We start from the raw sequence: 27,786 nt of genomic DNA, 5'->3' as shown, positions 1-27,786 counted from the left end.
ACAGAAAGTGATGACCATGCTTACAGTAATTCTGAGAGCTGCAGCTGCTACAGGCGCCGGGGAGGAGGGTGGGCGATATGAATGTCAGCAGCCCTACATGCCAAGAACAGATGCATACTGGTAAGTAGCATATTCAGTTCGAGGCATGTGGGCTGCTGAATTCATATCTGTGCATAGAATATATAGCAGTACCCTGTATTAGCGGTGGCTACCAGTGCCAGCTGCAGCGGTCTGAAAAAGAGTTTTGAGAACAGCCTGTCCTACAGCTGCCTGCTGTTTTGATTGCACATCTACACAATAGTGTTTGGTAAATGTATGTGTAGTGGACCAGGTGGCTGCTCTACATATATCATGCAAAGGAATGTTTCCCAGGAAAGCCATGGAGGCCCCTAACTTGAGTGTTGAGTGGGCTCGTGGGGGAATCGTTAATGTGCGTTTAGCTTTTTGATAGCAAATTTGAATACATTTAACGATCCATCTGGCTATACCTGCTTTGGAGATGGCGTTACCTTTGTGGTGTGGGGCAAAGGCAACGAAAAGTTGTTTTGTTTTCCTAAAGACTTTAGTCCTGTCTATATAGTACATGAGGGCTCTCTTAACATCCAGTGTATGGAGTGCTCTTTCTGCGACAGTTTGTGGGTTTTGAAAGAAAACAGGCAGTTCAATAGTTTGATTCATGTGGAACTGCGATATCACCTTGGGCATGAATTTGGGGTTGGTACGTAGTACGACCCTGTTGGCGTGAACCTGTATGAATGGCTCTTGAACGGTTAGTGCCTGGAGTTCACTAACTCTCCTCAAAGAAGTGATCACTACTAGGAAAGCTACTTTCCAGGTGAGGAATTGAATCTCGCATGTGTAGAGGTTCGAAGGGTGGACCCATCAGGCGTGTGAGGACCAAGTTGAGGTTCCACATTGGAGCTGGTGGGTGGCTTGGAGGAATTACACGTTTGAGTCCTTCCAAGAATGCTTTGATGGCAGGCACTTTGAATAAAGAGAGGTGCTGCCTGTTCTGGAGATAGGCTGATATTGCGGTCAAATGGACACGTATTGAGGTGTATGCCAGATTGCATCGGTATAGGTGTAAGAGGTAACAAATTATGTTTTGGATGGATGCGTCTAGCGGGTTAATGTCATTGTTATTGCAATAAATGACGAACCGTTTCCATTTGGCTGCATAGCAAACTCTGGTAGTGGGTCTTCTAGCTTCCTTAATGATGTCCATACAGTCAGGTGGCAGGTTTAGGTAGCCAAACTCTAGGACTTCAGGAGCCAGATTGCCAGGTTCAGCTGTTGCGGATCTGGGTGCTGAATCTCTCCATGGTTCTGCGTCAAATGCGCGGGTTTGATCCGCAGCCTTTGATGCGGCACCACGGAAAGTTCGAGAAAGGTGGTGTACCATGGTTGGCGTGCCCATGTTGGAGCAACCAGGACGAGTGTTAGTGAGTGTTGTCTGAGTTTGCGTGCCACCAGCGGTATCAATGGTGCTGGGGGAAAAGCGTACGCAAATCTGCCGGACCAGTTCATCCATATCGCATTGCCTTTGGACAATGGGTGTGGGTATCTGGCGGCGAAGCTTGGGCATTTTTTGTATTCGTGGGTGGCGAAGAGGTCTATCTGAGGATGCCCCCATTTGTGGAAGAATGGGCGAAGAACTTGTGGATGCAGTTCCCATTCGTGTATTTGTTGCGTTTGTCTGCTGAGCAGATCTGCCATGGTGTTTTGTATGCCTGGGACGTGCTGTGCCAGGAGAAAGATGTTTTGTGGAATTGCCCATCTCCATATGCTCTGGGCTAAGCAGGAGAGCTGGGGAGAGTGTGTCCCCCCCTGTTTTTGAATATAATACATTGCAGTCATATTGTCTGTGCGAATGAGGACTGCTTTGGCTGAAATCTGTTTTTGAAAGGATTTTAGGGCTAGAAAGATCGCCAGGAGCTCCAGATGGTTGATGTGGAGCTATTTTTGCTGTCGCGTCCATAGACCTTGCATTGTGAGGTGTAGGAGGTGCGCTCCCCAGCCGGAGAGCGATGCGTCCGCTGTGAGAATCGCCTGAGGAACCGGGTCCAGGAACGGCCGCCCTTTGGAAAGGTTTGTGGTGTTCCACCACTGCAGAGAGTGATGGGTGCGACCGTCCACCAACACCAGATCCGTCAGCTGTCCCTGGGCTTGGTTCCACTGTCGTGCTAGGCAGTCTTGGAGTGGACGCATGTGGAGTCTTGCATGGGGCACTATGAAAATGCAAGATGCCATCATCCCCATTAGCTTCATGAACACTCTTGCTGGGAGAGAGTGCTGAGCAATGAACGTTTGGCGCAAGGCTTGTATGCTTGCGATCCTGGCTGAATTGGGATAGGCTATACCCTTGGAGGTGTCTATAGAGGCCCCGAGATATTGCTTTGTGTGAGATGGTATGAGGTGGGAGTTTTGGTAGTTCACCGTGAAGCCTAGCTGGTGGAGCAGTTGGATGGTGCTGTTTGTATGTTGCACACATTGGTCGTAGGACGCGGCTTTTATCAGCCAGTCGTCTAAGTAAGGGAAGACGTGAATATGTTGACGTCTGAGGTGTGCTGCTACTACCGCTAGGCATTTGGTAAACACCCGTGGTGCGGTGGTGACCCCGAAGGGGAGAACCGTGAATTGGTAATGCTGACCGTCCACCACAAACCTGAGGTACTTCCTGTGAGAAGGGTGTATTGGAATATGAAAGTATGCGTCTTTCAGATCCAAGGTAGTGAGAAAGTCTCCCTGACAGAGGAGTGGGAGGACTTGTTGTAGGGTGACCATGTGGAAATGGTCTGAATGTATGTAAGCATTTAGAGGCCGGAGGTCCAGAATGGGCCGCAGGGTCCAGTCTTTTTTCGGTATTAGAAAATACAAAGAGTAGACCCCTAAATTTTGCTGATTGACGGGGACCTGCTCTATAGCGTGTTTTTGGAGGAGGGAGATCACCTCCTGTTTGAGCAGTGTGGAATGTTTCTGTGACATTGGACGGTGCCTTGGTGGGATATTGGGTGGGGTAGATGTTAGCTCGAGACAATACCATGACCAAATAACTTGGGTCACCCATTTGTCCGATGTTATGGACTCCCAGGCTTGAATAAAGTGTCGCAGTCTGCCCCCGACCGGAGTGGAATGGTCTGGGGGGAGCGAGGGGAAGTCATTGTGCGGGCGGTGTGGCAGAACGGGTGGTGTTGGTTTTGCCCCTGCCCTTATTGTTGTTGCCCCTGTATCCACCTCTTTGGTAGCCCTTTGAGAAGGTATTTTGAGGAGGGGACTTGTAGGAGGTAGAGGCGCTATCGGTGGAGTAGCCTCTGCCTGTGCTACGAAAGGACGAACGTCGAAAGGAGCGTCTAGGGGTCTGGGATTGTAATGCCCCCATAGACTTTGCTGTGTCCGTGTCCTTTTTTATTTTTTCTAATGCTTCGTCCACCTTTGGCCCAAATAGGTGTTGTTGGTCAAAGGGGTGATTTAGTATGGATGCCTGGACTTCTGGCTTGAACCCTGAGATCCTGAGCCAGGCATTACGGCGAAGCAGGACACTAGTATTTATAGCTCTAGAAGCAGTGTCCGCTGCATCGAGGGCACCTTTAATGGAGGTGTTAGTAATGAGCTTTCCCTCCTGTATTAGGTCATGAGCTTTACGTTTGTGTTTCTCCGGGAGGTGTTGCATAAGAGCCTCAAGCTCATCGTAATGTGCTCTGTCATAACGCGCAAGCAGCGCCTGTGTATTCGCAATGCGCCAGATGTTTGCGGCTTGCGAGGCAGTGCGTTTACCAGACGCATCTAAGAGTTTTGATTCCTTATCTGGCGGCGGAGCCTCACCTGAAAACTGGGAGTTGGACCGCTTTCTAGCCGTGGACACAACCAGGGAATCTAAAGGAGCAGGGCCTTTAATGTATGTAGGATCTGTGGGTGCTGCTTTGTACTTTTTTTCTATTCTGGGGTTTAAGACCCTGGCCCTGACAGGGTCTTTGAACACCTCTGCAGCATGTTTGGTAACACCCTTAAGCATGGGCAAGATGGCTGTGGATTTATCCTGAATATCAAATGTATCCAGTAAGAAGTCGTCTTCCACTGGTTCGCTATGTAGTTCCACCCCATGATAGTGTGCTGCTCTCTGCACTAAGTGGTGAAACCCTAGTGAGTCCTCCGGGGGAGATGGCCTGGATGGGTAGAGGTCATCCTGAGGCACATCTGGTATGTCAGGGTTTTGGTAATCCTCCCATGGGTCTGGGGTCCCTGAGGGTGTGGGGTCCATCGGGGCGTCCGCTGGATCATAATCTGGATCCCCGTAATCCGGTTCTGGGGACGGGGTTGGGGAGTGATGAGGCAAGGGTGGCAGAGACCTGGGAGGGAGAGGAGGTGGAAGAGGTGGAGGAGGCGGAGGAGGCGGAGGAGGTGGAGGAGGTGGAGGAGGTGGTGGGGAGGGCACTCTGAGAGGAGATGTGGCAGAGTCCTTCCGTTTGGGTGGTGGAGGAGCTGGTGTGTCAAGACGTCTTTTCTTGAGAGACAAGATCAATAGCCCAGTCTTTGGATCCCTTGATAAGGTCTTTTGAGAAGGATCAGGTGTAAAAAGTTCCGCTAGCGCCAATGTTTTCGGAGCCGAGCACTTGGGTGGTTTCTCTGCGCCATGCTTTTTTGGAACCTCCGGTTTTTTCGGCGTCGAGGTAGGCTTCGACGCGGGAGTGTCGGTGCCGAGAGATTTGTGCTTGTGTTTCGTCGGCACCGAGAGGCCAGGTTTCGGCACCGGTAGCTTCGGAGTCGAGCTGGACGTCGCTTTCTCCGGTGCCGAACGGTGTTTATCGGCACCAGGAGTAGGCTGGCTCGAGCCCGAGCTGCCGTTAGACTTGGGATGCTTCGACACCGGGCCCGAAGGTGGGGTGATAGAAGCTGCATGTTTGGTTTTCCCTAGGCCCGGAGGCGAAGGTGTAACCTGAGTCTCTTTGGATATGGGCGCGGGGGTGGGAGGGGGTAGAGTACTCACGACCCTCTGCGCCGGTGTGATGTCCTCCAAGTCGGAGTCGTCGGCCTCGGAAGCGCGGACGACGTCTTCCTCCTGTTCGGTGTGGTGTTGCCCCGAAGCTCCGGTGTTGTCTCCGAAGATGTCCGGTGGAGCCGCGGTCGATGAGTGCGCCATAGTGCGTCGAGCTCTTCGATCCCGGATGGTCTTTTTTGATCGAAAAGACTTGCAGGCGGGGCAGTCTCTGGCCTCGTGTTCTGGAGAGAGTCAAAGGTTACACACCTGATGGAGGTCGGTGTGGGGAAATTTAGATCCACATTTTGGGCACTTTTTGAACGGAGTCCTTTCCATCGGCCAGGACCGGAGTCGAGGAGGGCCCGAAGGCCGGTGCGTGGAATCGAGAAAGTGCCTCTAAGAGAGATGAAGAAGATGAAGAAACTCGATGAACGAGGATTTTCCGTTGAGGCTGGAACCGGAAAAGTTCGAAGCCGGAGCACGAAGAATCACATCCGAGCCCGATGGCGGAAAAAAACTGAGGATGGAGCCAAAGCCCATGCGCAGTACGGATCGAAGGAGGAGTCACCGAACTCGTGACTTCCAAAGAACAAAAACAAACTGCAAACATCCGGGCCCAACACCAGATGGCGATCTATGCAAAGTGTACAATCTGCAGCTCATATGCCTCGAACAGAGGTGTTTGTGACGTTTTTGCTCGGCTTTCTGAGCCGTACCATTAGGACGGGCTCGCCTGCCTTCCTTGCGTCGCAAAAAGTTTCTTATCTTTATGGGGCCAAACACATGGCCCCATAAAGATAAGAAACCTTTTAGCAGGCGAGGCCGTCCAAGTGGGACGGCAGAAAAAGCCAAACAAAAAAAAGTAAAAAGGAACCGAAGCCACGCACGTTTGAACTTCTTCCACAATAACAGTGCCTTAAAAAAGAAAGATGTTGATAAGCAGCCGAAGCTGCGCCCCCTCGACCTCCTGCGCGCAGGGAGGGCGCTTTGCGAACAGGGATGATGGCGCGCTCAGTGGCTCCGTTCACAATGCACGATTAGCAGGTTAGAGCGTCCGGTTACACGTCTGCTCGGTAAATAACAATCTGCGTCCATCTCCCGGTCAGAGAAGAGAAAGGGGAAGCGCTTGCTTGCTGTTTGAAAGTGCCTAGGAAGGGCACAAGGATGCGCGCAACAGAGACCCAAGGCGACTCTGGAACCGCACGGATGTTAAATACCAGAGGAAATGAGAGAAACCTGAACCTGCAAAAAGCTGGCAGCACGGGGCAGTGGGTTGGATCCATCCGAGAGGTTGGCTTACGACAGGTCTAACAGCGTAAAATCTGGAAACACGGGCGTGGTTTCAATGTCCTGATCACATTCAAGAAGTGAGGCATAGCTAGATTCGGCAGAACGTAACTTACTTTTTAAAGTTTTAAACACCCTGGGGGTATTGGAGCCTTTACACGAGCACCATTTCATAAGCCAATGTCACATTTTTCAACGCACAGTGAGATTAAGTAATTTGCCCAGAATCACACGATGTTGAACCGGCGCCAAGACTCCAACCGGACCCCCTAGGCCCAACGTCAGCAGCACTGGTTGTTACGCCACTTGCAGTCTTACCTTTCTCCTCACCACCCACACCCCCAAAATCGATGAATAACTAGTTCTAAACGAGTTTTAGAAATGGTCGTCTAGGTGAGGTCTCTGGCAGATCCAGCGCGAAGTACTTGCAGTGTTCCTGCTCTCAGCAGCGCCATATCACTGGATAGCGAGAGAGACCAGATTTGCCAAGATTTTGGAGTTCTGAAACGACTGGAAGGGGGGGGTTATAAGACAAATACCCGTGCACATTTACTGTGGGTGGAGGAGGGCCAGTGACTGTCAGCTACTGGGACAGAGACTCTTAGCCGAGGACCTTGCGGACAGTGACTGTCCCAGCCCTATGCAAATCCAAACGTCCTGGGCGAACAAGGATGTGGGGCTGGCCTGGTGGCCCCTTTGAAGTATGGCAAATAAGAGAAGCGAGAGGAGTATATACAGAAGTTATTTAGCATTTATGTAACAAAATCTGTACTCAGTACAGCACCCCAGTGCTTTTGTAATGTCCAAGGGTGACCAGCAAACACTTGCACCAGTGCACACAAAGCAGCCCTATTTGGACACAGTTTACTGTGTAAACTACAGTGCCTGTACAAAACGGTTATAGTGAAAGTAATCCGACACACCTTCCAATACAAGTTATTATGCAAAGAGATGCGGGACAGTGCACAAACTAGAGTTAGGAATGAAGTTCCAGATGGATGAATTAGAATGGTACAGTTCAGCGAGAGTATAATTTCTCTCAACGCTTCTATGACCATCCAACACATTTCAGGATACACAAACCATTGTGCTGTCTACACACTAGTTACCATACACTGAAGAATCAGTGGTGCATCTTCAAGAGACTTGCAAGTGACCGAAGGTGGACCCCTGGAGGCCTTTAAAATGGCTTTCACCATCCATAGAAGGTGCCCACTTGTGCCGCAGTGTTACTCCTGCATTCATTCATTCAAACATTCATTCTAAAGTGTGCTTTTCTTATGTAGTACAGAGACAATAGTGCAGGATTAACAACTTTATAAAGACAAGCATTTGCAATGCAATAGGTCTCGCATTTACGCGAGTTTAAGTTATTGGCATTGTAAAGGATAATGCGTTTTATTTAGGTTTTAAAAAACAAAACATAAATAAGAGGCATTGTCATTTACAATGCCAATAGCTCAAACTCGCGTAAATGAGAGACCTATTGCATTGCAAATGCTTGTTTTCTTTAGTTGTAAATCATAAGTATTGAGTGGCAAATGCCACTGATCTTAGTAGTAGCGCGTTGCACTTGCGTGAATGTTCAGTTTCTTGGCGCACATACCATTGGCTGCAGACCTTACAATGTCGCACACAGTGGAAAAAAACTAACAGGAACATTGGTTGGAAATCTGTCTGATGGCGGGCTGGGTTGCACCAGTCAGCCAGCACACTAGAGGGTGGTAGTTTTTTTCATGGGGACACCTCTAAGGTGCCTTCTGTGTGCATGCATAAATAAATATACCACTGTAATCAGTGTGAGTGTATTAATAAAAGGTGTTTGATACCAAACCCCATAAATTTCAGCAAAGTCATCATGTAGCTGGGGAACTCGTTTTTACCAGTGTTCAAGCACATGTACTTAAAATGGCTTCCCTGTTCACTTGGGACAACTTAAGAATTGGCTTTGACATCACAGGGGACTATCTGCTCATGCAGATATGTCGACAAATGTAGTATAGTGCACACTGCGTTAGGGCTGTAAGGCCTGTTGTAGGGGTAGCTTATCTATATGCATGCAGTGCCTGTAGGCAACGCACATAGGGAAGTGTGAAATGTTGCGTTTTCACTATCTGCATCACAACATGCAGCCTGCAATGGCAGTCTGCAGGAGTTAGGTGAGGAGTCCCTTAGGGTGGCACAATACATGCTACAGCTCTTAAGGACTATCTTTAGTACCCATGGCCTGGGTACTTGTGGTACCATTTACTAGGGAACTTACAGTGGTGCTAAACCAACTGGGGGAACAATTGTACAGTTTTAAGGAAATAAGTCTGGCACTGGGGTCCTGGACAGCAGGATCCCAGTGCACTTTGCCAAAACTGCATCAAATACCAGGCAAAACAGGGGAATGATCATGTCAAAAAGGGGCACTTTTCAACAAAGCCTTGTTGTGGTTTCCTGGATTGGAAGGGGAGAGAGGAGCACATCACTGACCACGGGCATTAAGGCAAAGGGGCAGCACAATGAAGTGCCCCTTTTTGACATGGTCACCTGTGAGGAAGTGGTTCTGTATATACTGTTCCCTAATAGGTACAGGGTGTACAGAGTCCACAGTCCCCCAGAGGCTGATAGAGGTCAAAGTTAGGTATGACCTTACTCTCAAAAGTGGTAGCTTGGTCGAGCAGTAAGGCAGTACCAGAGGACAGTGTAAAGCATTTATTGTACACAGTCAGCAAATGGTTTCACACACTCAATAACTGAACTCTAGGCCAATGGTTTATATATATAAAATATATGCTTGTTTTATTTTTAGAACCACAAAAAGGGGTAAAAATATACTTTCTCAGAATGAGAGGTTGAATATAAATACTTTTGTTTTAAGCAATAAATTTGTTGAAACAGTCACAGTTGGTTGCAATAAACAATCCTATTTCCTAAACATAACAATGCATTGAGCTCAATGGTAAATTCAGGTTATTTGTAATAAATTACTTTTCAGATTACTTTTGGAATTCCAGGTCTGGCTCCTAGAACCAGCCTGGGGTCAGTATTCAGAATCAAGTGATCAAAGTCGACTTAATAACTGTAATGATTTTTAAATAATATTTAGCTATTTCAAAAGTTAGCACTTAGAAAATATTTCACAGAAAACATTCAATGGATCTCTATGGCAAGAAATTCAAATTGCAGGTAGAGTACTTTATCGTTACTTTAGTAATCCAGGACTGGGTGCCTAGACCCAGGACTGGGGTCCTTATCAAAAGCAGGTAAGTAATTTCGTTTGCAGAAATGGTACGATTTTAAAAGAATATTTCAAATTTGCAAAAATAGACACTTAGAAGAAATTTCACAGAAAAGCAGACAATGGTTTCCTATGGGAGAAAAATGAGTTAGAGGTAAGTATAGTTGTGAACACTTTTCAGAGTCAGGGCTGGGCACCAAGATCCAGCACTGGGAGCTCACCTAGGAGCAGGTGAGTAAATTCGTTTTTGTCACTTGGCTGATTTTTGGTGAATTTTTGCAGTTTTGAAAAGTTCACACTTAGAAGATTTTTGAAGAAAAAGCCAGTCAATGTTACCCTATGAGAAAAATGAAGTTAGCGGTTTAAGGGTAAGTACTCCACTGGTAGTGTTGAAATTCCGGGCATGGACTCAGGGGTCCCCCAGTGTCAGGTAGGTACAGTTGGTTCACCCTCAGCAGTTTCAGGACGGCCGGGTGCAGAGAGAGTTGGGCCCAATGTTATCCTATGAGGGATAGGGGGACCTTGGTTGGTGGCTGCTGTCTGGCAAGCCACGCGGCTGTGGGAGCTGGGCTCCTGGTCACTTACTCAGGGCAAGTGGGGAAGTAGGTTAGTGTAGAGAGGGCACTGCCAGGGCCACTCGGGCGGCTGGGTGCAGGGTGCTTTTGAGCCTTAGGGCGCTCAATGGAAATCAATGGGAATGTTCCGGTTTGGAAAGAGGCTGCAGGCTCGGGGACGAGGATGTTTCAGGTGCCACCACCACTTCGAGAGGTAAGTTGGGTAGTTGTAGGTTAGGTGGGTACCCCGGGATTGGGCACAGGGGGTCGCAGGGCGCCGGGTGCAGGGGTGCCTTTCGACGTCGGGAATCTTACCCTCTGGTTGATCGCGGCTGGGGTGACACTTGGGTCTGAGGCTGCAGGCTTCTTCCGGGATGTCGAGGGGGGTCCTTGGGTGCCGGACTCTGGGTCACAGTCGCCGTGGGGTCGTCCTCTGGGTCTTTGTCCACTCCGGCACTGGCCAGGCTTGGCTGGTGCAGAGTGTGTTGGGTCCGCGGTCCCGGGCTGGTGCCAGGGATAGCAAATAGGTTTCTTGAGTAGAGCCTCTACTCGTGGGAGTCCCAGGGGCTTAGAGCTAAAAGGTAGCCAGGTCCTCCGGGGTTGGTGAGGTTGCTGGCCACGAGGGATGCCGCGCTGGTGCAGGTTCGAGAGTCGACAGGCCGGTAGGGCTGGGGCCAAAGCAGTTGGTGTCTTCTTCTCTTTTTAGCAGCTGCAGGGCAGGTCTTTGTTCTTCTTGCTCTTCTTGTCGTTTTCTATCTGGAATCTAAGGAAGGAAGGTTCAGGGTGCCCCTAAATACTAGATTTAGGGGCGTTACAGGTAGGTGAAGGCCAGGGACCAATGGGTCCTTGTCCTGGGGTGGGTACACCCCCTATCCTGCCTCTCTCCTGTGGGAGGGGGGCAGTAGCCTAATCCTGATAGGGTAGGGCCTCCCATCTTCAAGATGGCGAGAGCCCGGAGATGTGCTTCACCTCGCCTCCCCCACCTGAGGGGTGGGGTGGGCAGGCTGGCACATCCCCTGTCCTTGTATGGGGTTTCCGGCCAAGCTTCCCGCCAGAGTGGGGGGTTGCAGTGGCCTGGGGAAACTCCAAATGGCGGCATGCCTTTGAAGCTTCCCTTTGCTCATCCTGGGGGAGGAGATTTCTCACCTCACCCAGGATGTGCATTGTTGCAGGCCCGGGAGAGCAGGGGCTCTCCCACCCAGGGGTCCAGCAACGTGTCTGCTGTGTGGCAGCCTGGGCAGCCTCAGAGCAGACGTGGATTGTAAGTTAGCTGTGAGGGGGCATCTCTAAGATGCCCTCTGGGGTGCTTAGTACATTAAATCCTACACTGGCATCAGTGTGGGTTCAATGTGCTGAGAAGTTTGATACTAAACTTCTCAGTCTTCAGTGATGCCATTATGGTGCTGTGGAGTTCGTGTTTGACGAGCTCTCAGCACCATTTACTCTTAAATGACAGCACTGCACTTACAGTGCCCAGGAATGGACCCGGGTACTGTAGGGGCACAGGGCTCCTGCTCCTGTGCCCACACCATAGGCGTAATGCACCCAGCTAGAGGGGTGGCTGACATATGCCTTGGCAGTGTAGGTGATGGGCATGGTACACAGTGATGTGTGCCATGTCGACTCTGTTTTGTCCTGCACCCAGACACTCAGCCTGCAAGGGCAGTGTGTGTGTAAGGGTACAGGGCCTCTGAGGGTGGCACAATGAGTGCTGCAGCCCTTAGAGGCCTTCCCTGGTCACAAGGCCCTGGGTACCTAGGGTACCATTTACTAGGGGCTGACATGTGGCTAGGGTTTGCCAATTTGGAGTTTGTGTGGTTTAAGGAAGGAACATAGGCCCTGGGCACCTGATTGGCAGGAACCCAGGGTACACTCAATCGAAGTACATTCAGCAATTTAGCAAAAAGTGGGGGCATACCATGCAAGAAAGATGGCACTTTCTCACATCACCCCCACTTTTTTCCTGGTATGGGATGCAATTTTGAGAGAAGTAATTTAGGTTCCTGCTTTCCAGGTCCCCAGTGCCAGATCTTTCCCTAAAACTGTACAATTGTTCCCCTAATTGGCAATACCTTCAGCACCTCGTGTAAGTGGTACCCATGGTACCTAGGGCAAAGAGGCTAAAGAGGGCCCCTAAGGGCTGCAGCATGTATTGTGCCACCCCAAGGGACCCCTCAGCACCAAGATGCAAACCAACATTGCAGGTTGCATGCCATCGTGCAGAGAATAGTGAAGACGTGACATGGCAGACCCCTGTGTCCCATGCCTGCAGACACTGCATGCAATATAGGTAAGTCACCCCTACCGCAGGCCTTGCACTGCTAAGGAAGCGTGCACTATACTACACGTGTGGGCATATTGCATGAGCAGATATGCCCCTGTGATATCAAAGTTGATTCTTAGATATCACTAGTGACAGGATAGCCATTTTGAGTACGTGTGTTGGACACTGGTATTTACGAGTTCCCGAGCTATAGGATGGCTTCACTGAACCTAGGAGATGTTTGTAATAATAAATCCACACTGATTGATTTAGGAATAAATGCACCCAGAAGGCACCTTAGAGGTGCCCTTGAAAACTTACTGACTACTAGTGTGCGGGCTGACTGGTATAGACCAGCTTGACACCACAGACTGGTTTCTGACTCCTAAAGTTGAGAGCCTGTGCTCTCAGAGGGCAGTAACAATGCATGCTGTTGTCACCTCCACCAAGCAGGATGGCTAAGTGATCAGCATATCAAGGCAGGAAGCTTCAAAGGCCTTTGACACCTTAGACATAAGATCCAAGCCCTCCCAGACAGGGGAAATGCAACTCCCTGCCCAGAGCCCATTTGACACCAGGACAGGAGGGGAAAATTAGCTAGTCAGGAGGTGTGTCTCCCGCTCAGGCCAGTCCTGCCCTAAGGTGAGCAAACTAATGTGGTCAACTTTCAGAAGCCCACCGCCATAGTTTCGGCAGAATTAGGCTCTCTGGGTCAGGGTTATGCTCATTTCCCACAGGAAGTGGTCATATAGAGTGTAGACATCCTAAAGGTGAGTAGCTCATTGGCTACTACCCGTCACTCCCGTTAACACCTCATGATTGAGCATTTAAGTGGCACCGCTCACACCAGTAACTTAGATTCGCTGCATCAAGATGAAAAGGACAAAGAGCTGCGAGAAAAGCAATAACTGAAGATTTGCTGTGGACTTTTGCCGCCAAATCCTGCCTACCTGGACCAAGTCTCAGTAATCATGACCAGGGATTAGTCCTGCAGCTGACCAGCTTCCAAGACCCTCGGGAGACTACCAGCCCTTAGCAAATTGCCACCAATCTCTCTTGGAGTAGAGGAGCTACTCCCAAGCAGTCTGCAGGCACCGAAACGCAAAGTCTGGTTCACAGAGTTGCCGCTCACCAGCCAGCCTCACGCAGCAGCCACCCAGGAAGAGGCACATGTGCTCCTGAAGGTCAGATCTGTCCCCCCCCACCAAGTGAGAGGACGCCAAGACAAACCAGAGCTGCACAGGACGAACACCTACGGTACCGGACCCCTTGCAGCAAAGCCTGTGAGAGTCCAATCCAAATTCTCACAGAGACCGAGCAGCCGCCGAGGGACGTCAGCACCGCAGAGACCCACTTCCAGAGTGGCCCAGCTGTCCAGATTTTGCACCCTCAACCGACAAGACAGACAACACAAGGCCCTAGCATGCACAGACCCAGTCTACCTTTTTTACTCTGCACCAGAGCACCCCAGCCACCGACGAACCAGCTGCGCACCCTTATACTCCGGACCCTTGTGATCCAAGCCCCACTTTAGGAGCTCCTGGACTTGTCCCAAAGTCCCTCTCTGCAGCCTATTTCTAGGTGGCCCCCCTTCTTTCTACCGGCATTGCGCGCACAGCTACCAACCCGGCAAGCATCACTACACCCAGACGCCCCAGGGCAGGTAACGAGTAACTGCTGGTGGCACTTTGTACGCTAAGTCATGAAGGAGAACCCTCCCAGAAACCAATCGCAAATTACTGTATGCAACACATGCCTTTTCTACCTTAGGGAAGCATTGCTGCGTAAAGACACATTTAAGTAAACTATCTACCTAGCTGTCAAAATGTATATTTAAAAAAAGTACTTGCTTGATAACTAAGTTCTTGTATCAAAATTAACATAAAAATAGGACTTGCCTTTCTAAATTGGTCTTGGACTTAATTTAAGTGTGTTTCTCGTTTATTGCCTCTGTGGGTATAACAATTGCTTAGCACTACCCTCTGATAAGCCTAAACTGCTCGCCCACACTACCACAAGGGGGCATTTGGGTTATCATTTTTGCCTCCTTAAAATAATTGGGGTTTACCAGGACTCTTTACAAAGTCTACCTCGTTTTGGCCCACTATATAAAGAGGCAGCTTCCTATGTATGTGTCAAGGAAGTGAACTGCTGATGTGCCACGTGGGTCTTATAAGTCCTGCTTGTGACACCTCGCCAATAAACAACTGTCATATCCAGGGGTTCAGCTGCAAACACATTGGACAGCTGCGATTGTGATGGGCCTACATCATCTCTCAACGTGCCCAGGACTCCGACAATCCACATCTACATAGATCCACCACAAGAGGGACACACGCTTTTGCTCTTCATCCTGGTGCTGGGATTAATGAGACTAAGGCAGCAGCTGGACCAGATGGACCCTGCTTCCAGAAAGATCTCAATAGTTCTCCAGCTCTAATCAGTCCACAAATATACATGTTCTAGTCATGATTGGCCAGTGACCTGAAAAGAAAAAAAAAAAAACACAGATGCCAGTCTTGACTGTTCAGTCTGTTGGTTGTCTTGGTCCCACGGATGTTTCTATCAACACAACATTCCGACAAGGACTGGCCAGTTCTGAATTATGGGCTCCAAAGTTGAGTAACCCCGTTGATCTCCGAATCTAGCACAGAGGCCTCCAACCAGTTCACCAGCCTTCAATGACTTTGCCAAGTGCTCCACAACCAGGAATTCAGGAGCCCCACCAACTCCTTGAAAAGGAACACTAATGTGCAGACTTACCTTGGAATACTTTAAATATTTGTGAAATCCACTGTTATAATTTAATGGTGTATTTTTGGGTTACTGATTTTTCAGAACTATTTTAAAGGGAACTCAGCCATACTAGCACACACAGAAGCTATATAATAAGACTAACAAGAAGTTAGAGTAGACATTCACAGCAAAACTAACACTACTGCATTCCACCTAGCAGATCTGCCTGGTCACATGAGTAAAGAAACCTAAAAAAAGTTTAGTGTTTTTCAAAAACACCTGACCTATACCCTCATAGGTTTACATTGATCCAACAGTCGCTATGTTCTAAAACTCATTCAAACCCCATGTAAAAGGGCACTCACCCAAGGTTCTTTGTGATCTTACTCATCAGGTCAGGCTTCTGTTTCTTGACCACATTCATGACACAATTGTAAACATCTGAGAGCTTGGCACCTGTAAAGGCCACAAGGGCAAAGAATGTGACCAATATGAAATCAGACAACAGAAAACATCTATCAATATACAGTTCAACCTTGCTGGCAATACTACTTTTCCCTTTTTTGCTCTATTTCTCAGCCAAGCTCACGATTTTCAGCCCTGCCCCACTTCATATCAATGCTCCACTGCCTATATTGCTCCCCTGATACCGTCAAACTTTTGTATACCTTTAATTAACAAAACCTCCACATTGTCTTCTCTGTGCAGACACATGGGCTTGATCTTTTGACCATTAACCTCAAGCACCCCAAATGAAACTGGTGTCAAACCTGCAGATCCCCTGTTAAAAAATTAGCACGGCCTACCTAGGTTTACTCTTTGAAGGGCATAAAACGACACATGGGTCATGCCATACCTTGCCATAAGTGGGCTCATATACACAAATATATCTTTGATTTTGGGTTTACTAGTTACTCAACTGTGTCATGCCAAACAATAAGAAACAGCTTCTGCATGCAATGTAATGACAATTTAGAACAATTTGTGGGGATTAAGGCAACTGTGATTGCACCTATCTAGTAGTGGGATAATGTGTTATTGACCTGAGAATAAAGGGTTAGATTCCGATGAATCTGAAAATCCAAATATTGTGTTCTGGCCAGCAATAGGGGATAAAGTTCTTCGCAAGTAGTTTCTGGTCATTTTCTACAGGATATCAATTTTCTCAGTCAAATTTAGTAAATTGGAGCCAGGGTGCCACAGATTTGTTTGGACCACTGATTTAGGATTATATTCTAAAGAACTATTTATTACATTGTGGTTTTAGGCAACATGGAAGCAATGATGATTTAGAAAATAACCTACAGCGGTGTATTAGAAGAATCACAAATAGACTTACACAACCTGGCCCAGAATACACAGTTTTTTCCTCCACCTTAATTATTCCAGGTAGCCCCCAAGACCGAAAGATTTTTGGCAGCTTTCAAATTCAATTGTGGGTCAAGTGCACTTCAGGACACTATATTTTACCTTTCCCAATTTACTTAAACTCACCCTAACCCCTCAAAGTCAAAGCCTGGAGGCTCAATTTTGAATCATCCTTAGTTGTAAAGACATTCTTGCTTGCTACAACTGCACAAACAATGGGTAGATTACAGGAGTGGTAGCACTCTACCCTGTCTCCATAGATTGAATATGCTACTTACCAGTATGCATCTGTTCTTGGCATGTAGGGCTGCTGACATTCATATCTGTGCATAGATCGCCGCCTAGTGTTGGGTCCGGATGTTTGCACGTTGTTGTCCTGGAAGAGTCTTCGAAGTATCCTGGGATAGGTGACTCCTCCCCTGGACTACAGTGTGCATGGGCATCCTCTCCATCCTCAGATTGTTTTTCGCCATTGTGGCAGTGATGGAGTAGATACAGAAAGTGATGACCATGCTTACAGTAATTCTGAGAGCTGCAGCTGCTACGGGCGCCGGGGAGGAGGGAGGGCGATATGAATGTCAGCAGCCCTACATGCCAAGAACAGATGCATACTGGTAAGTAGCATATTCAGATCGAGGCATGTGGGCTGCTGAATTCATATCTGTGCATAGAATACATAGCAGTACCTCCTATTAGCGGCGGCTACCAGTGCCAGCTGCAGCGGTCTGAAAAAGAGTTTTGAGAACAGCCTGTCCTACAGCTGCCTGCTGTTTTGATTGCACATCTACACAATAGTGTTTGGTAAATGTGTGTGTAGTGGACCAGGTGGCTGCTCTACATATATCATGCAAAGGGATGTTTCCCAGGAAAGCCATGGAGGCCCCTAACTTGCGTGTTGAGTGGGCTCGTGGGGGAATCGTTAATGTGCGTTTAGCCTTTTGATAGCAAATTTGAATACATTTAACGATCCATCTGGCTATACCTGCTTTGGAGATAGCGTTACCTTTGTGGTGTGGGGCAAAGGCAACGAAAAGTTGTTTAGTCTTCCTAAAGATCTTAGTCCTGTCGATATAGTACATGAGGGCTCTCTTCACATCTAGTGTATGGAGTGCTCTTTCTGCGACAGTTTGTGGGTTTTGAAAGAAAACGGGCAGTTCAATAGTTTGATTCATGTGGAACTGCGATATCACCTTGGGCATGAATTTGGGGTTGGTACGTAGTACGACCCTGTTGGCGTGAACCTGTATAAATGGCTCTTGAACGGTTAGTGCCTGGAGTTCACTAACTCTTCTTAAAGAAGTGATCGCTACTAGGAAAGCTACTTTCCAGGTAAGGAATTGAATCTCGCATGAGTGTAGAGGTTCAAAGGGTGGACCCATCAGGCGTGTGAGGACCAAGTTGAGGTTCCACATCTGAGCCGGTGGGTGGCTTGGAGGAATTACTTGTTTGAGTCCTTCCAAGAATGCTTTGATGGCAGGCACTCTGAATAAAGAGAGGTGCTGCCTGTTCTGGAGATAGGCTGATATTGCGGTCAAATGGACACGTATCGAGGTGTACGCCAGATTGCATCGGTATAGGTGTAAGAGGTAACAAATTATGTTTTGGATGGATGCGTCTAGCGGGTTAATGTCATTATTATTGCAATAGATGACGAATCTTTTCCATTTGGCTGCATAGCAAGCTCTGGTAGTGGGTCTCCTAGCTTCCTTAATGATGTCCATACAGTCAGGTGGCAGGTTTAGGTAGCCAAACTCTAGGACTTCAGGAGCCAGATAGCCAGGTTCAGCTGTTGCGGATCTGGGTGCTGAATCTCTCCATGGTTCTGCGTCAAATGCGCGGGTTTGAGAAAGTTCGAGAAAAGTGGTGTACCATGGCTGGCGTGCCCACGTTGGAGCAACCAGGACGAGTGTCAGTGAGTGTTGTCTGAGTTTGCGAGCCACCAGCGGCATCAACGGTGCTGGGGGAAAAGCGTACGCAAATCTGCCGGACCAGTTCATCCATATCGCATTGCCCTGCGACTGTGGATGTGGGAACCTGGCAGCAAAGCTTTGGCATTTTGCGTTTTCTTGTGGCGAATAGGTCTATTTCTGGATGACCCCATTGCTGGAAGTACGGTTGGAGTACTGATGGGTGTAACTCCCACTCGTGCATCTGGTGGCTGTGTCTGCTGAGCAGATCCGCCATCTGGTTGTCCTTGCCGGGGAGGTGTTCCGCCATGAGGAACATGTTCCTCTGAATGGCCCACTTCCACATGCTCTGAGCCAGATGAGACAACTGTGGAGAGTGTGTTCCTCCCTGCTTCTGTATGTAGTACATGGCGGTCATGTTGTCCGTCCGGATCAACACGACTTTGTTGCACAGTGTACTTTGAATGCTTTCATAGCCAGGAAGATTGCCATCAGTTCTAGAAGGTTGATGTGCATCTTCTTTTGTTGTGTTGTCCATAGTCCCTGCACTGTGTAGTTGAGTACATGAGCTCCCCATCCCTGGAGAGACGCGTCCGCTGTCAGTATTATCTGTGGAACAGGCTCTTGGAACGGTCGGCCCTTGCAAAGGTTTTGTGGATTCCACCAATGCAGAGAGTTGTATGCCCGACCGCTCACCAACACTAGGTCTTTTAGTTGTCCGTGAGCCTGGTTCCATTGACGTGCTAAGCACTCCTGAAGCGGGCGCATATGTAGTCTCGCGTGTGGGACTATGAAAATGCAGGAGGCCATCATGCCTATCAACTGCATGAACACTCGCGCGGGAAGGGAGTGTTGGGGTTTGAACTTGGAAATCAGCATTTGCATGCTGTTGATTCTCACTAAATTTGGCTGAGCTGTGGCCGCCAGAGTGTCTATGGTCGCACCTAGGTACTGTTGTACGTGTGCGGGTTGGAGATGTGATTTTGGGTAATTTAGTGAGAACCCCAGACTGTGAAGGAGGTGAATGGTGCGGGACATGTGGCTGGCACATTGCTGGGCTGACTTTGCTTGAACAAGCCAGTCGTCCAGGTAAGGGTAGACGTGTATGTGCTGCCTCCGTAGATGTGCCGCCACAGTAGCTAGGCACTTTGTGAAAACTCTGGGTGCTGTTGTGACGCCGAAGGGAAGAACCTTGAATTGGTAGTGCTGCCCTTGAATAGTGAACCTGAGATATTTCCTGTGTGATGGGTGAATGGGTATGTGGAAATACGCATCTTTGAGGTCTAGTGTGGCCAGGAAGTCTCCCTGTTTGAGCAGTGGGAGGACTTGTTGCAGGGTGAGCATGTGGAAATGCTCCGAAAGAATATAGCGGTTGAGGGGTCTCAGGTCTAGTATAGGTCTGAGTGAGCCGTCCTTTTTTGGTATTAAAAAGTACAGGGAGTACACCCCTGTACCTTGCTCGTGGACGGGTACGACCTCTATTGCGCCTTTTTGCATCATGCTTAGCACTTCCTGCTGTAATAGCGCTAAGTGCTCTGAGGACATAGGACGGTGTTTTGGGGGTATTGTGGGTGGAGTAGAGGTTAATTCTAGGCAGTAACCGTGTTTGATAATATCTTTGACCCACCTGTCCGTGGTGATGGAGTTCCACGTGTCCAGGAACTTTTGCAACCTTCCCCCGACAGGTGTTGTGTGGTCGGGAGGAAGGGAGAGGGCGTCACTGTTTGTTCTTGGGAGAGGATCTGGTATTGCCGTATCCGCGTCCTCTGCCCTTTGTGCTTGAACCACGATATCCACCCCTGGTGTTTTTATCGTAGGTACTTTGGGTGTTGCCCTTGTTGTAGGTTTGCTGTGACCCCTGCCCTCTACCTGCTCCTCTATTACCGGGGCGACGAAAGGAGCCACTCCGAAAGGTCTGCGTTTGGAGAGCCCCCATGGACTTTGCAGTGTCTGTGTCCTTTTTTATTTTTTCTAGCGTGGCGTCAACCTCTGGCCCGAATAAGTAGTCTGGGTTGACCGGCTGGTTGAGGATGTTATTTTGCACCTCAGGTTTGAATCCGGAGATTCGTAACCAGGCGTGTCGTCGTAACATGACGCTAGTGTTTATGGCTCTGGCAGCTGTATCTGCGGCATCCAGTGCACACTTGATGGATGCGTTTGTGAGGAGTTGTCCCTCTCTGATGAGGATTTCTGCTCCCTCTTTGTATTGGTAAGGGAGATGTTGTAGTAATGTTTCTAGTGTGTCATAATGCGCTCGGTCGTAGCGAGCCAGGAGCGCTTGAGTATTGGCAATACGCCCTATTGTTTGCTGCTTGGGCCGCAACCCGTTTGCCGGAGGTCTCCAACACCTTGGACTCTTTGTCCGGGGGAGGGGCATCCCCAGTCGTCTGCGAGTGCGCCCGTTTACGAGCATTCGCGACTACTATGGAATCTAGAGGCAACTGTCCTCTAATATAGGTAGGATTCCCAGGCGCTGACCTATATTTTTTGTCGATTCTGGGGTTTATTACTCTGGCCCTGGTGGGTTCTTTGAAAATGTCATTTGCTGGTTTGAGGACACCTTTCAACATGGGTAGAGTTTTAACATGTTTTTCTGAGGATGCGAAAGTGTCCATGAGAAAATCGTCCTCGATGGTGTCAGAGTGGAGTTGAACACCATGATTGGCCGCAGCACGTTCAATGAGGGCGTTGAATGCGGCAGTGTCCTCTGTGGGAGACGTTTTTGCTCCATAGAGTTGCGGGTCCTGTGTATCCATAGGTGCACCCGAGTCTACAGGGTCATCCCAAGCTTGGTCAGGGTCCTGTTGGCCTTGAGGGTCCATCTCTCCGGGGTAGGGGACGTGGTCACCCATGTAGTCCTCCAAAACGTCTGTGTCGGAGTGTGTCGGAGAGAAGGACTGTGGATCTTGGTAAGAGGCATGGAGAGGCTCGTAAAGAAGTGGTTCCGAATCCACTGGCAGCTTTTTCTTTAGTGGGATCCGGTAGGAGTCCAAAGCTGGCTCAGAAGTTATCTTCCTCTTGTGAAGCATCATTCTGCCTGTTGCGGCATCGATGATGTGTGAAGGCGACGTCTCCGTAGGAGAGTGTTCTGCAGGTGTGATCCTGGTGTGGGTGACACGTGTTCTGATTTCGAACAGTTTTGGCGCCGTGGATGGTGGCAGGCCAAAAGTTATGTTGGCTGGTGCCGGAGAAGCTTTTTGAGCCTTTTTCGGCTCGGAGCTTGATGTGTCCTGGAGGGCCGCCTTATCTTTGATGCGTTGCAAGGATGCTGAAACTTGCCGCACCTGGAACGCCGACGGTTCTTTGGCGCCGACCGGTTCCGTTGAGGCAGGCGTGGACTTCTTCGGTGCCACGGGGTCATCGAGTCTAGGAGAGGTAGTAGCTGTCGACGGCGTCGATGATTGTGCCTTTGGTGCTGTTTTGGAAGTGGTGTGAGATCCAGCAGCCATTTTGACCTTTGTGGTCGGAGCCGATTGTTTCGGTGCCGGGAGCCGAGGCGGCTTGGCGGTACCGATGGTCTTTTTCCGTGCGTCGGCGCTGACGTCGGCTGCTGCAAGCTCGGCACCGAAGTCCCGTTTGGTGCGGTCGGTGCCGACGGGTTTGGCTGGCGTCGAAGGCGTGGTGGGCTTCGATCCGACCAGTGTGACTTTCAGTTTCGGTTTCTGCTGAACCGAGACGGCTTTCGGTTTCGGTTTCGATGAAGGGAAACCAGCCGTTTTGGGTAGTATAGGCTGCCGCTGAATGTCCGAGGCCGGGGCCGAATGGATGCGGGATAGGTCTTGGGTAAGGCCCGAAGGCGATCCCTCGACCGGAGCCACAGACTGACGCACTGGGATATCCAAAGTCTGTTCGGGTAGGCCTTGCTCGTCACCGGAGCTACTCTCTTCGGCCCCTAAGGCCTCATTGTAGTCTCCTACCTCGGTGTCGGCTTCGTCTCTGTGGAAGAGTTGTTCTTCGACGTCTTCCGATCCGGAGTCGTGTTCGGAAGCGGGGCTGGAGGGTAGGTTCTCCACGTCTTGGACATCTTCGTCCTCGGCATTGAAGATGTCAGTCGGGGCCGGTGCCGCTTGCTGCGCTTCGAGCCTCGCTGCTCGACGATTCCGGAGAGTCTTCTTGGATCGGAATCGGGCACAGGCCATACATGTGGACTCGTCGTGATCCGGTGAAAGGCATTTGTTGCACACCGGGTGGACGTCGACATGGGGATATTTCGCATTGCATACAGGGCACCGCTTGAAGGGCGTCCTCGATTCCATCGTCGATGTCGGGTCGATGGTCGGGTATGATGCGAAAAAGTTGGTTTCTGGAAGTTAGTAAACTAACAAATAACTATCGATACCGATCGGGAACAGTACCGACGCGAACTAAAGGCCTTTTGGCCTGTAAAAAGTTTTTCCTAACTGGAGTCAAGATAAGCACATCCGAACCCAATGGCGGAAAAAAACAATCTGAGGATGGAGAGGATGCCCATGCGCACTGTAGTCCAGGGGAGGAGTCACCTATCCCAGGATACTTCGAAGACTCTTCCAGGACAACAACGTGCAAACATCCGGACCCAACACTAGGCGGCGATCTATGCACAGATATGAATTCAGCAGCCCACATGCCTCGAACACTAATGTTCTTGGCTACCGCTTTGGCCCCAATGTTATTTGCTTTCAGAGATGGGGATAGGGCCCGCCCCTGTGACTTGGACCCATAAAACTGCATTGTTTATCATTCAATAAAGGCACAAATCGAACGGTAATGGTATATTATTGTCAAACACTGTATAGTTCCTAAAAAACAAATGCTCACTTCCAGGACCAACCGTCCAGAATGCCACAAAGACAACAACGGTAGAAAAAAGTGGGAGGAGCGCTTAGTTAAGAACAGACACCCAAAAGCAAAATCTGTCACATTGAATTCAATCACATTAGGTTCAAGACCCACAATAAGTCAGAAATCAGACTAATAATAGGTATTAGGCATACAAATCAAAAGCATGGACAGTATGTTCTTAGCATTCACTATTTCTCGTTTCCATAGAAAAAACCCCGAACCTGGACAAAGCCAACACATTTCGTCCCTTAACATAGGGACTTCTTCAGGGCACAAAATATGATGGTAACATGTGAGCCCATTATTCCAAAGCTTGTCCTTGGCACTGTTCACAATCAATCCCAAACAGTTACTTCCTATCTATGGTCAAAAGACCGGTAGTCACTGCGCACAAGAACCAAACATTCCGAGAGCATTCAAAGTGCCATATTTCTGGAGGGACTCAAGATCACATCTCTGTATATTTTGACCGGATAAGCAACAAGCAACTTCACTCGTGTATCACAAGGTTGCTATACTAAGACAAGAGTGGTAACAAAACAGGGTGTTATGGTACTTTGCATGAAGTTTAATTGGAGGGCATGGTGTGTTATTACAATAAAATAAAAAAATGTGTACCTAGCTTCAAGCCAACCAAGTAAAAAAAAACCCGCTCAGATTTCCATCCAGTCAATGAGCATTTCGTAATTAACTGGATAATAAATAGCACATAATCCAAGTGGTATCTGAACTATGCAACGGAACAAAAAAAAAATTAGAAACAGTTTCTGTATTTCTGGGATATAATCCACACCCTGATCTATTTCATTGACATCACATGAGGTGCACCACGCAAACCCCAGAAAAGCAGAATTTGCTCTCACCATGTTTGAACTCCTTCAGGATCTCCTCCTGAAGCTGGAGTAGAAAACCGTAATTGTCCTGCACTTCCTGTGGAGGGTCTACAATCAGCGTGCGCACAAGATTGGAGCAATAGGACTTAAAACGGATTCCCATGGCACAGGTTATGGCACCAAAGTGCATGTGGTTTTTGTCACTGCAATGGAGAAAGGAGGAGACTGGCAATTAATAAATCACATTTCAAACCCAAGCAAGAAACTGCAGCGTATTGTAACCTTTGGAAATGTGCCTGCAGGGGCTTGTAACACTTTACAGAGGCATTACAATTTCACATCCCTTTCCAAACACATGACAGAAAAGACGTGTCTGAGGTTTTGCTGGAGTGAAAGAGAGTGAGACAGCAAGTGAGAGAAATCGTATCACTGCATGCATCACTTCCTCACCTCACCACACTAAACTTGAGATTGTAGTGGCCTCCACTTTGAATAATAGGGGGGTAGCACATTTCGACAGTAGAGGGATCGGTTCCTCCCAAGTATTTCTTGTCTTCAATAGCCTTCTCCACAGACTCAGCCAGCTTACTGTGACGCACTTTCTGCAAGGACAGTGAAAAATTATTTTAAAAAGAAAAGTAAATCCTGATGTGTTACTCTGTTTGATGTAAATGTATTTTTCTGGAAATTGTATTAACTGCAAAAAAACAACCAATCAGGTGGCGCGCTTAACAATGTTATTAATTCCAAAATGCTCTTTAACACTCTATGGACATTGGTTGCATAGTCGTTCACAGAGATACGCACACACATTTATAGCTAGAATGGAAAGGAGTGAACAAAACCCTTAAGACACATTATAAAACAGTAATACACTAAAGAACATGAGGTAAATGGCAAATTAAGAAGACACATTCAAATATCCAACAAAATGGTTCAATAGGTAAAAGTACACATGGTGACCATACTTGTAAGAGCAGGCACACAGAATGGTCAAAGGCCCTGCATTTGAGTGTTTCCATTTCAATAAGTGGAGTCTTGAGCCTAACCTCATCAGCATCCACAATTTCCATCACTCGCTCCTTGAAGAACTTGTTAAAGAGATCCGAAGTAATGCTGGCAGCCTTCTTCATGAGGGCAAGCTCTCCTTCCTCCTTCACAGCGATTGTGTATGCCACCACTGCACTAATATCAACCTGCCAAGTGAGAAACAGAAAAAAGAAACCAGATGAAGAGACGGGGCAAAATTTCAAGCACTGACTAATGCAAAAAGCACCTAAAAACATATTTCTGCATACAGAAGTCTAATGTTTACCCTGACAAGTCTTTAGAAAACGAAGAATTTACCACACACTGAAAGGTTGGATGGTTTGGGGGGGGGAATCGGGACTAGCAAAGTGTCAGGCCATCCTGTGACATGCAACTTAACAGCTTAAGACTCACCTTTTCAAAGAATACTAAACTCTGATCCAGTAATAGTACAAAAATCAACTATTCCTTCCATTGCATTTTGGTTAGGTTTGTACTACATATATACCACATATATGTATCCATACAACTGGCTGTGCAACAGCAATGTCCCCTGTAGGAAGCTGGCTCTGTATAGGATATTGCCTCTAGGTGGTTATACAGTGAACAGATTCCAGGGGTTCCCCAAAAGTGTACAGGGCTCTATGTAAAGCTCAAAGTGCTTTATTAGTGGTAGTGTGGATGACAACTCCAAAAGGAGATCCACACCAATTTTAGATAAATATACTTAGCTTGTATTATATTTTAAGAGCAAGATCTTCGCAATAAGGTACGTTTTTAAATTAAAATACTTTTCACTTTCAAAAGTTGACACTTAGAATATTTTCTGAAAACTTCAATGTTATCCTACGAGAAAAACAATAATGCGGTTAAACAAGTAGGTATCACACTTACAGTTCCAGTGCTTGGGACCAAAGGGTTAAGTGAGTAACAAAACCACCACCAGCGGCGGCGGCACAGGGGCAGCCGGGTGCATGGTTCAAAATTGAAGGTCGGCCCAATGCGTTTCAAATGAGACTGGGGGTGCTTGGAGCCACACTGCTTGAAGGTCAATGGATCGGGTTTGCAGGGGCCAAGCTTTGGGGGTTGGGACTAGCATGTGGGGCACAAAGCTGCACCCAAGACATACACCAGTGGCACAGGGACTGCCCGGTGCAGGTTGCACAATCAGCGTTGGGCGCCCAATGCTTTACAATGGAGTTTCTTCTTTTGACAAAGAAGGCTGCAGGCATAGCACAGGCAGTTGCAAGAGGCAGACCAAGGACAGCAGAGGCAAGTAGAGATATAGGGTGTCGTAGGGCCACCGTCGGTTCAGCTCACGAAGGCCCAGGGGCTTGGAGTGCAGGGGTGCAGTAAGAAAGTGCCCTCTTTTTTGCATGGTTGCTCCCACATTTTGCTAAACTGCTGATGTACTTTGACTGAGTGTGCCCTGGCATCCTGACAAATAGGTACCCAGAGTCTACGTTCTTTCTCTAAAACTGCATTGAAAACAAAACCCAATTGGCACTCTCTGGCCACAGGTCAGCCCCTTGTAAATGGTACCACAGGTACCAAGGGCACTGTACGTGTACATACACACACACCTACCCACCCTTTGCAGGCTGCGTGTTTTGGTGCAGAACAAGGTGAAGTGTCGCCATGGCATGCTACAACTCACTGCCCTGGCACAGAACAGCCACCCCTCTCGCTGGGTGCACTATACCAGTGGTGAGGGTACAGGTGCATGAGCCCTGTACCTCTACAGTGTCTAAGCCAATTCTTAGACATTGTAAGTGCAGTAATGCCATTAAGAGTATATGTCGCTGGGAGTTTTCCATTACGAACTCCACAGTACCATAATGGCTTTACTGAAAACTGGGAAGTTTGATACTAAACTTCTCAGCACATTAAACCCACACTGAGGCCAGTGTGGGATTTAATGAAAGATGCACACAGAGGGCATCTTAGAGATGCCCCCTGAAAACGAACCCACCACTAGTGTCCAGGCTGAGTGGCTGCTTTCATCTGCCACCAACAGACATGTTTTTGGACCACTGAGTCGAGAGCCTGCTGCTCTTGGGGGTCTGAAACAATGCACATCCTGGAACGAGGTGCCAAACCTCCTCCCCCAGGATGGGCAGGGTTCTCGAAGGGGAAGCTTCAAAGGCTTGCCGCCTTTGTGAGCTTCCCCCAGGCCACTTGCTTCGTTCAGCAACTGGTTCTGACCCCCACTTTGGGCGGGAGAACCGGCAGGAAAAACAAGTGAGGAAGAGAGGTGTGCCCACCACTGCCAACTCCACCCCTCAGGTGAGGGAGGCAAGGTGAAGCACAACTTCCAGTCCACACCATCTTGGAGATGGTGAGCAGGGGGGAGGGGGGGGGGGGACTCAGCCAACCAGGGACAGGCACATGATTTACACACAATGGATACACCCACACAATGAGAGCCCACACTAACTAATACCGCTGGAGTTATACATGCAATTGCATGCCCTTGTGATTTTCTATACATTGGGCAGACCATCCAGAAAATAAAGACACGCATATTACAACTCTACAGTTGTGTACGTTGTAAAGTGGAGGGAGCCCCTTTAGTTGAACATTTTCTAAGGTTTGGACATCCACCAGAGAGCCTCCAATGGTGGGTTATTGAAAAAGTCACTGTGAACCCCTGAGGGGGTAACTTCACCAACACTCAGTCTTATGGAGTGTAAATGGTTTGTCACTCGACACCACATCAAAGGGCCTGAACGAACACGAGGAAATTGCCGGGCAGGCAGGCAGCCACCCTCAGCAATGGTTGACTAT

The 27,786-nt window shown here is 48.6% G+C and overlaps 1 protein-coding gene across 2 annotated transcripts in view; it reads right to left on the bottom strand.

Moving 5' to 3' along the window:
- The window catches only part of LOC146871829 (FACT complex subunit SPT16-like), a 321,517-nt gene that overhangs the window by 219,668 nt on the left and 74,063 nt on the right, over positions 1-27,786 (bottom strand). For both annotated transcript variants that reach the window (XM_085599782.1, XM_085599781.1), the window contains exons 5-8: positions 25,020-25,166; positions 24,421-24,572; positions 24,001-24,173; positions 15,407-15,497 (exon numbers count right to left, since the gene is read on the bottom strand). In XM_085599782.1, coding sequence (XP_085455908.1) covers positions 15,407-15,497; positions 24,001-24,173; positions 24,421-24,572; positions 25,020-25,166 — 563 coding nt within the window. The remainder of the gene's footprint in view (positions 1-15,406; positions 15,498-24,000; positions 24,174-24,420; positions 24,573-25,019; positions 25,167-27,786) is intronic.

Source organism: Triturus cristatus, chromosome 1_1 (genome assembly GCF_964204655.1).
Source record: "Triturus cristatus chromosome 1_1, aTriCri1.1, whole genome shotgun sequence".
In the NCBI taxonomy this organism is placed as follows: Eukaryota; Metazoa; Chordata; class Amphibia; order Caudata; family Salamandridae; genus Triturus; species Triturus cristatus.
The sequence above is the reverse complement of the archived record's forward strand: the minus strand, read 5'-3'. Positions and strand labels throughout refer to the sequence as shown.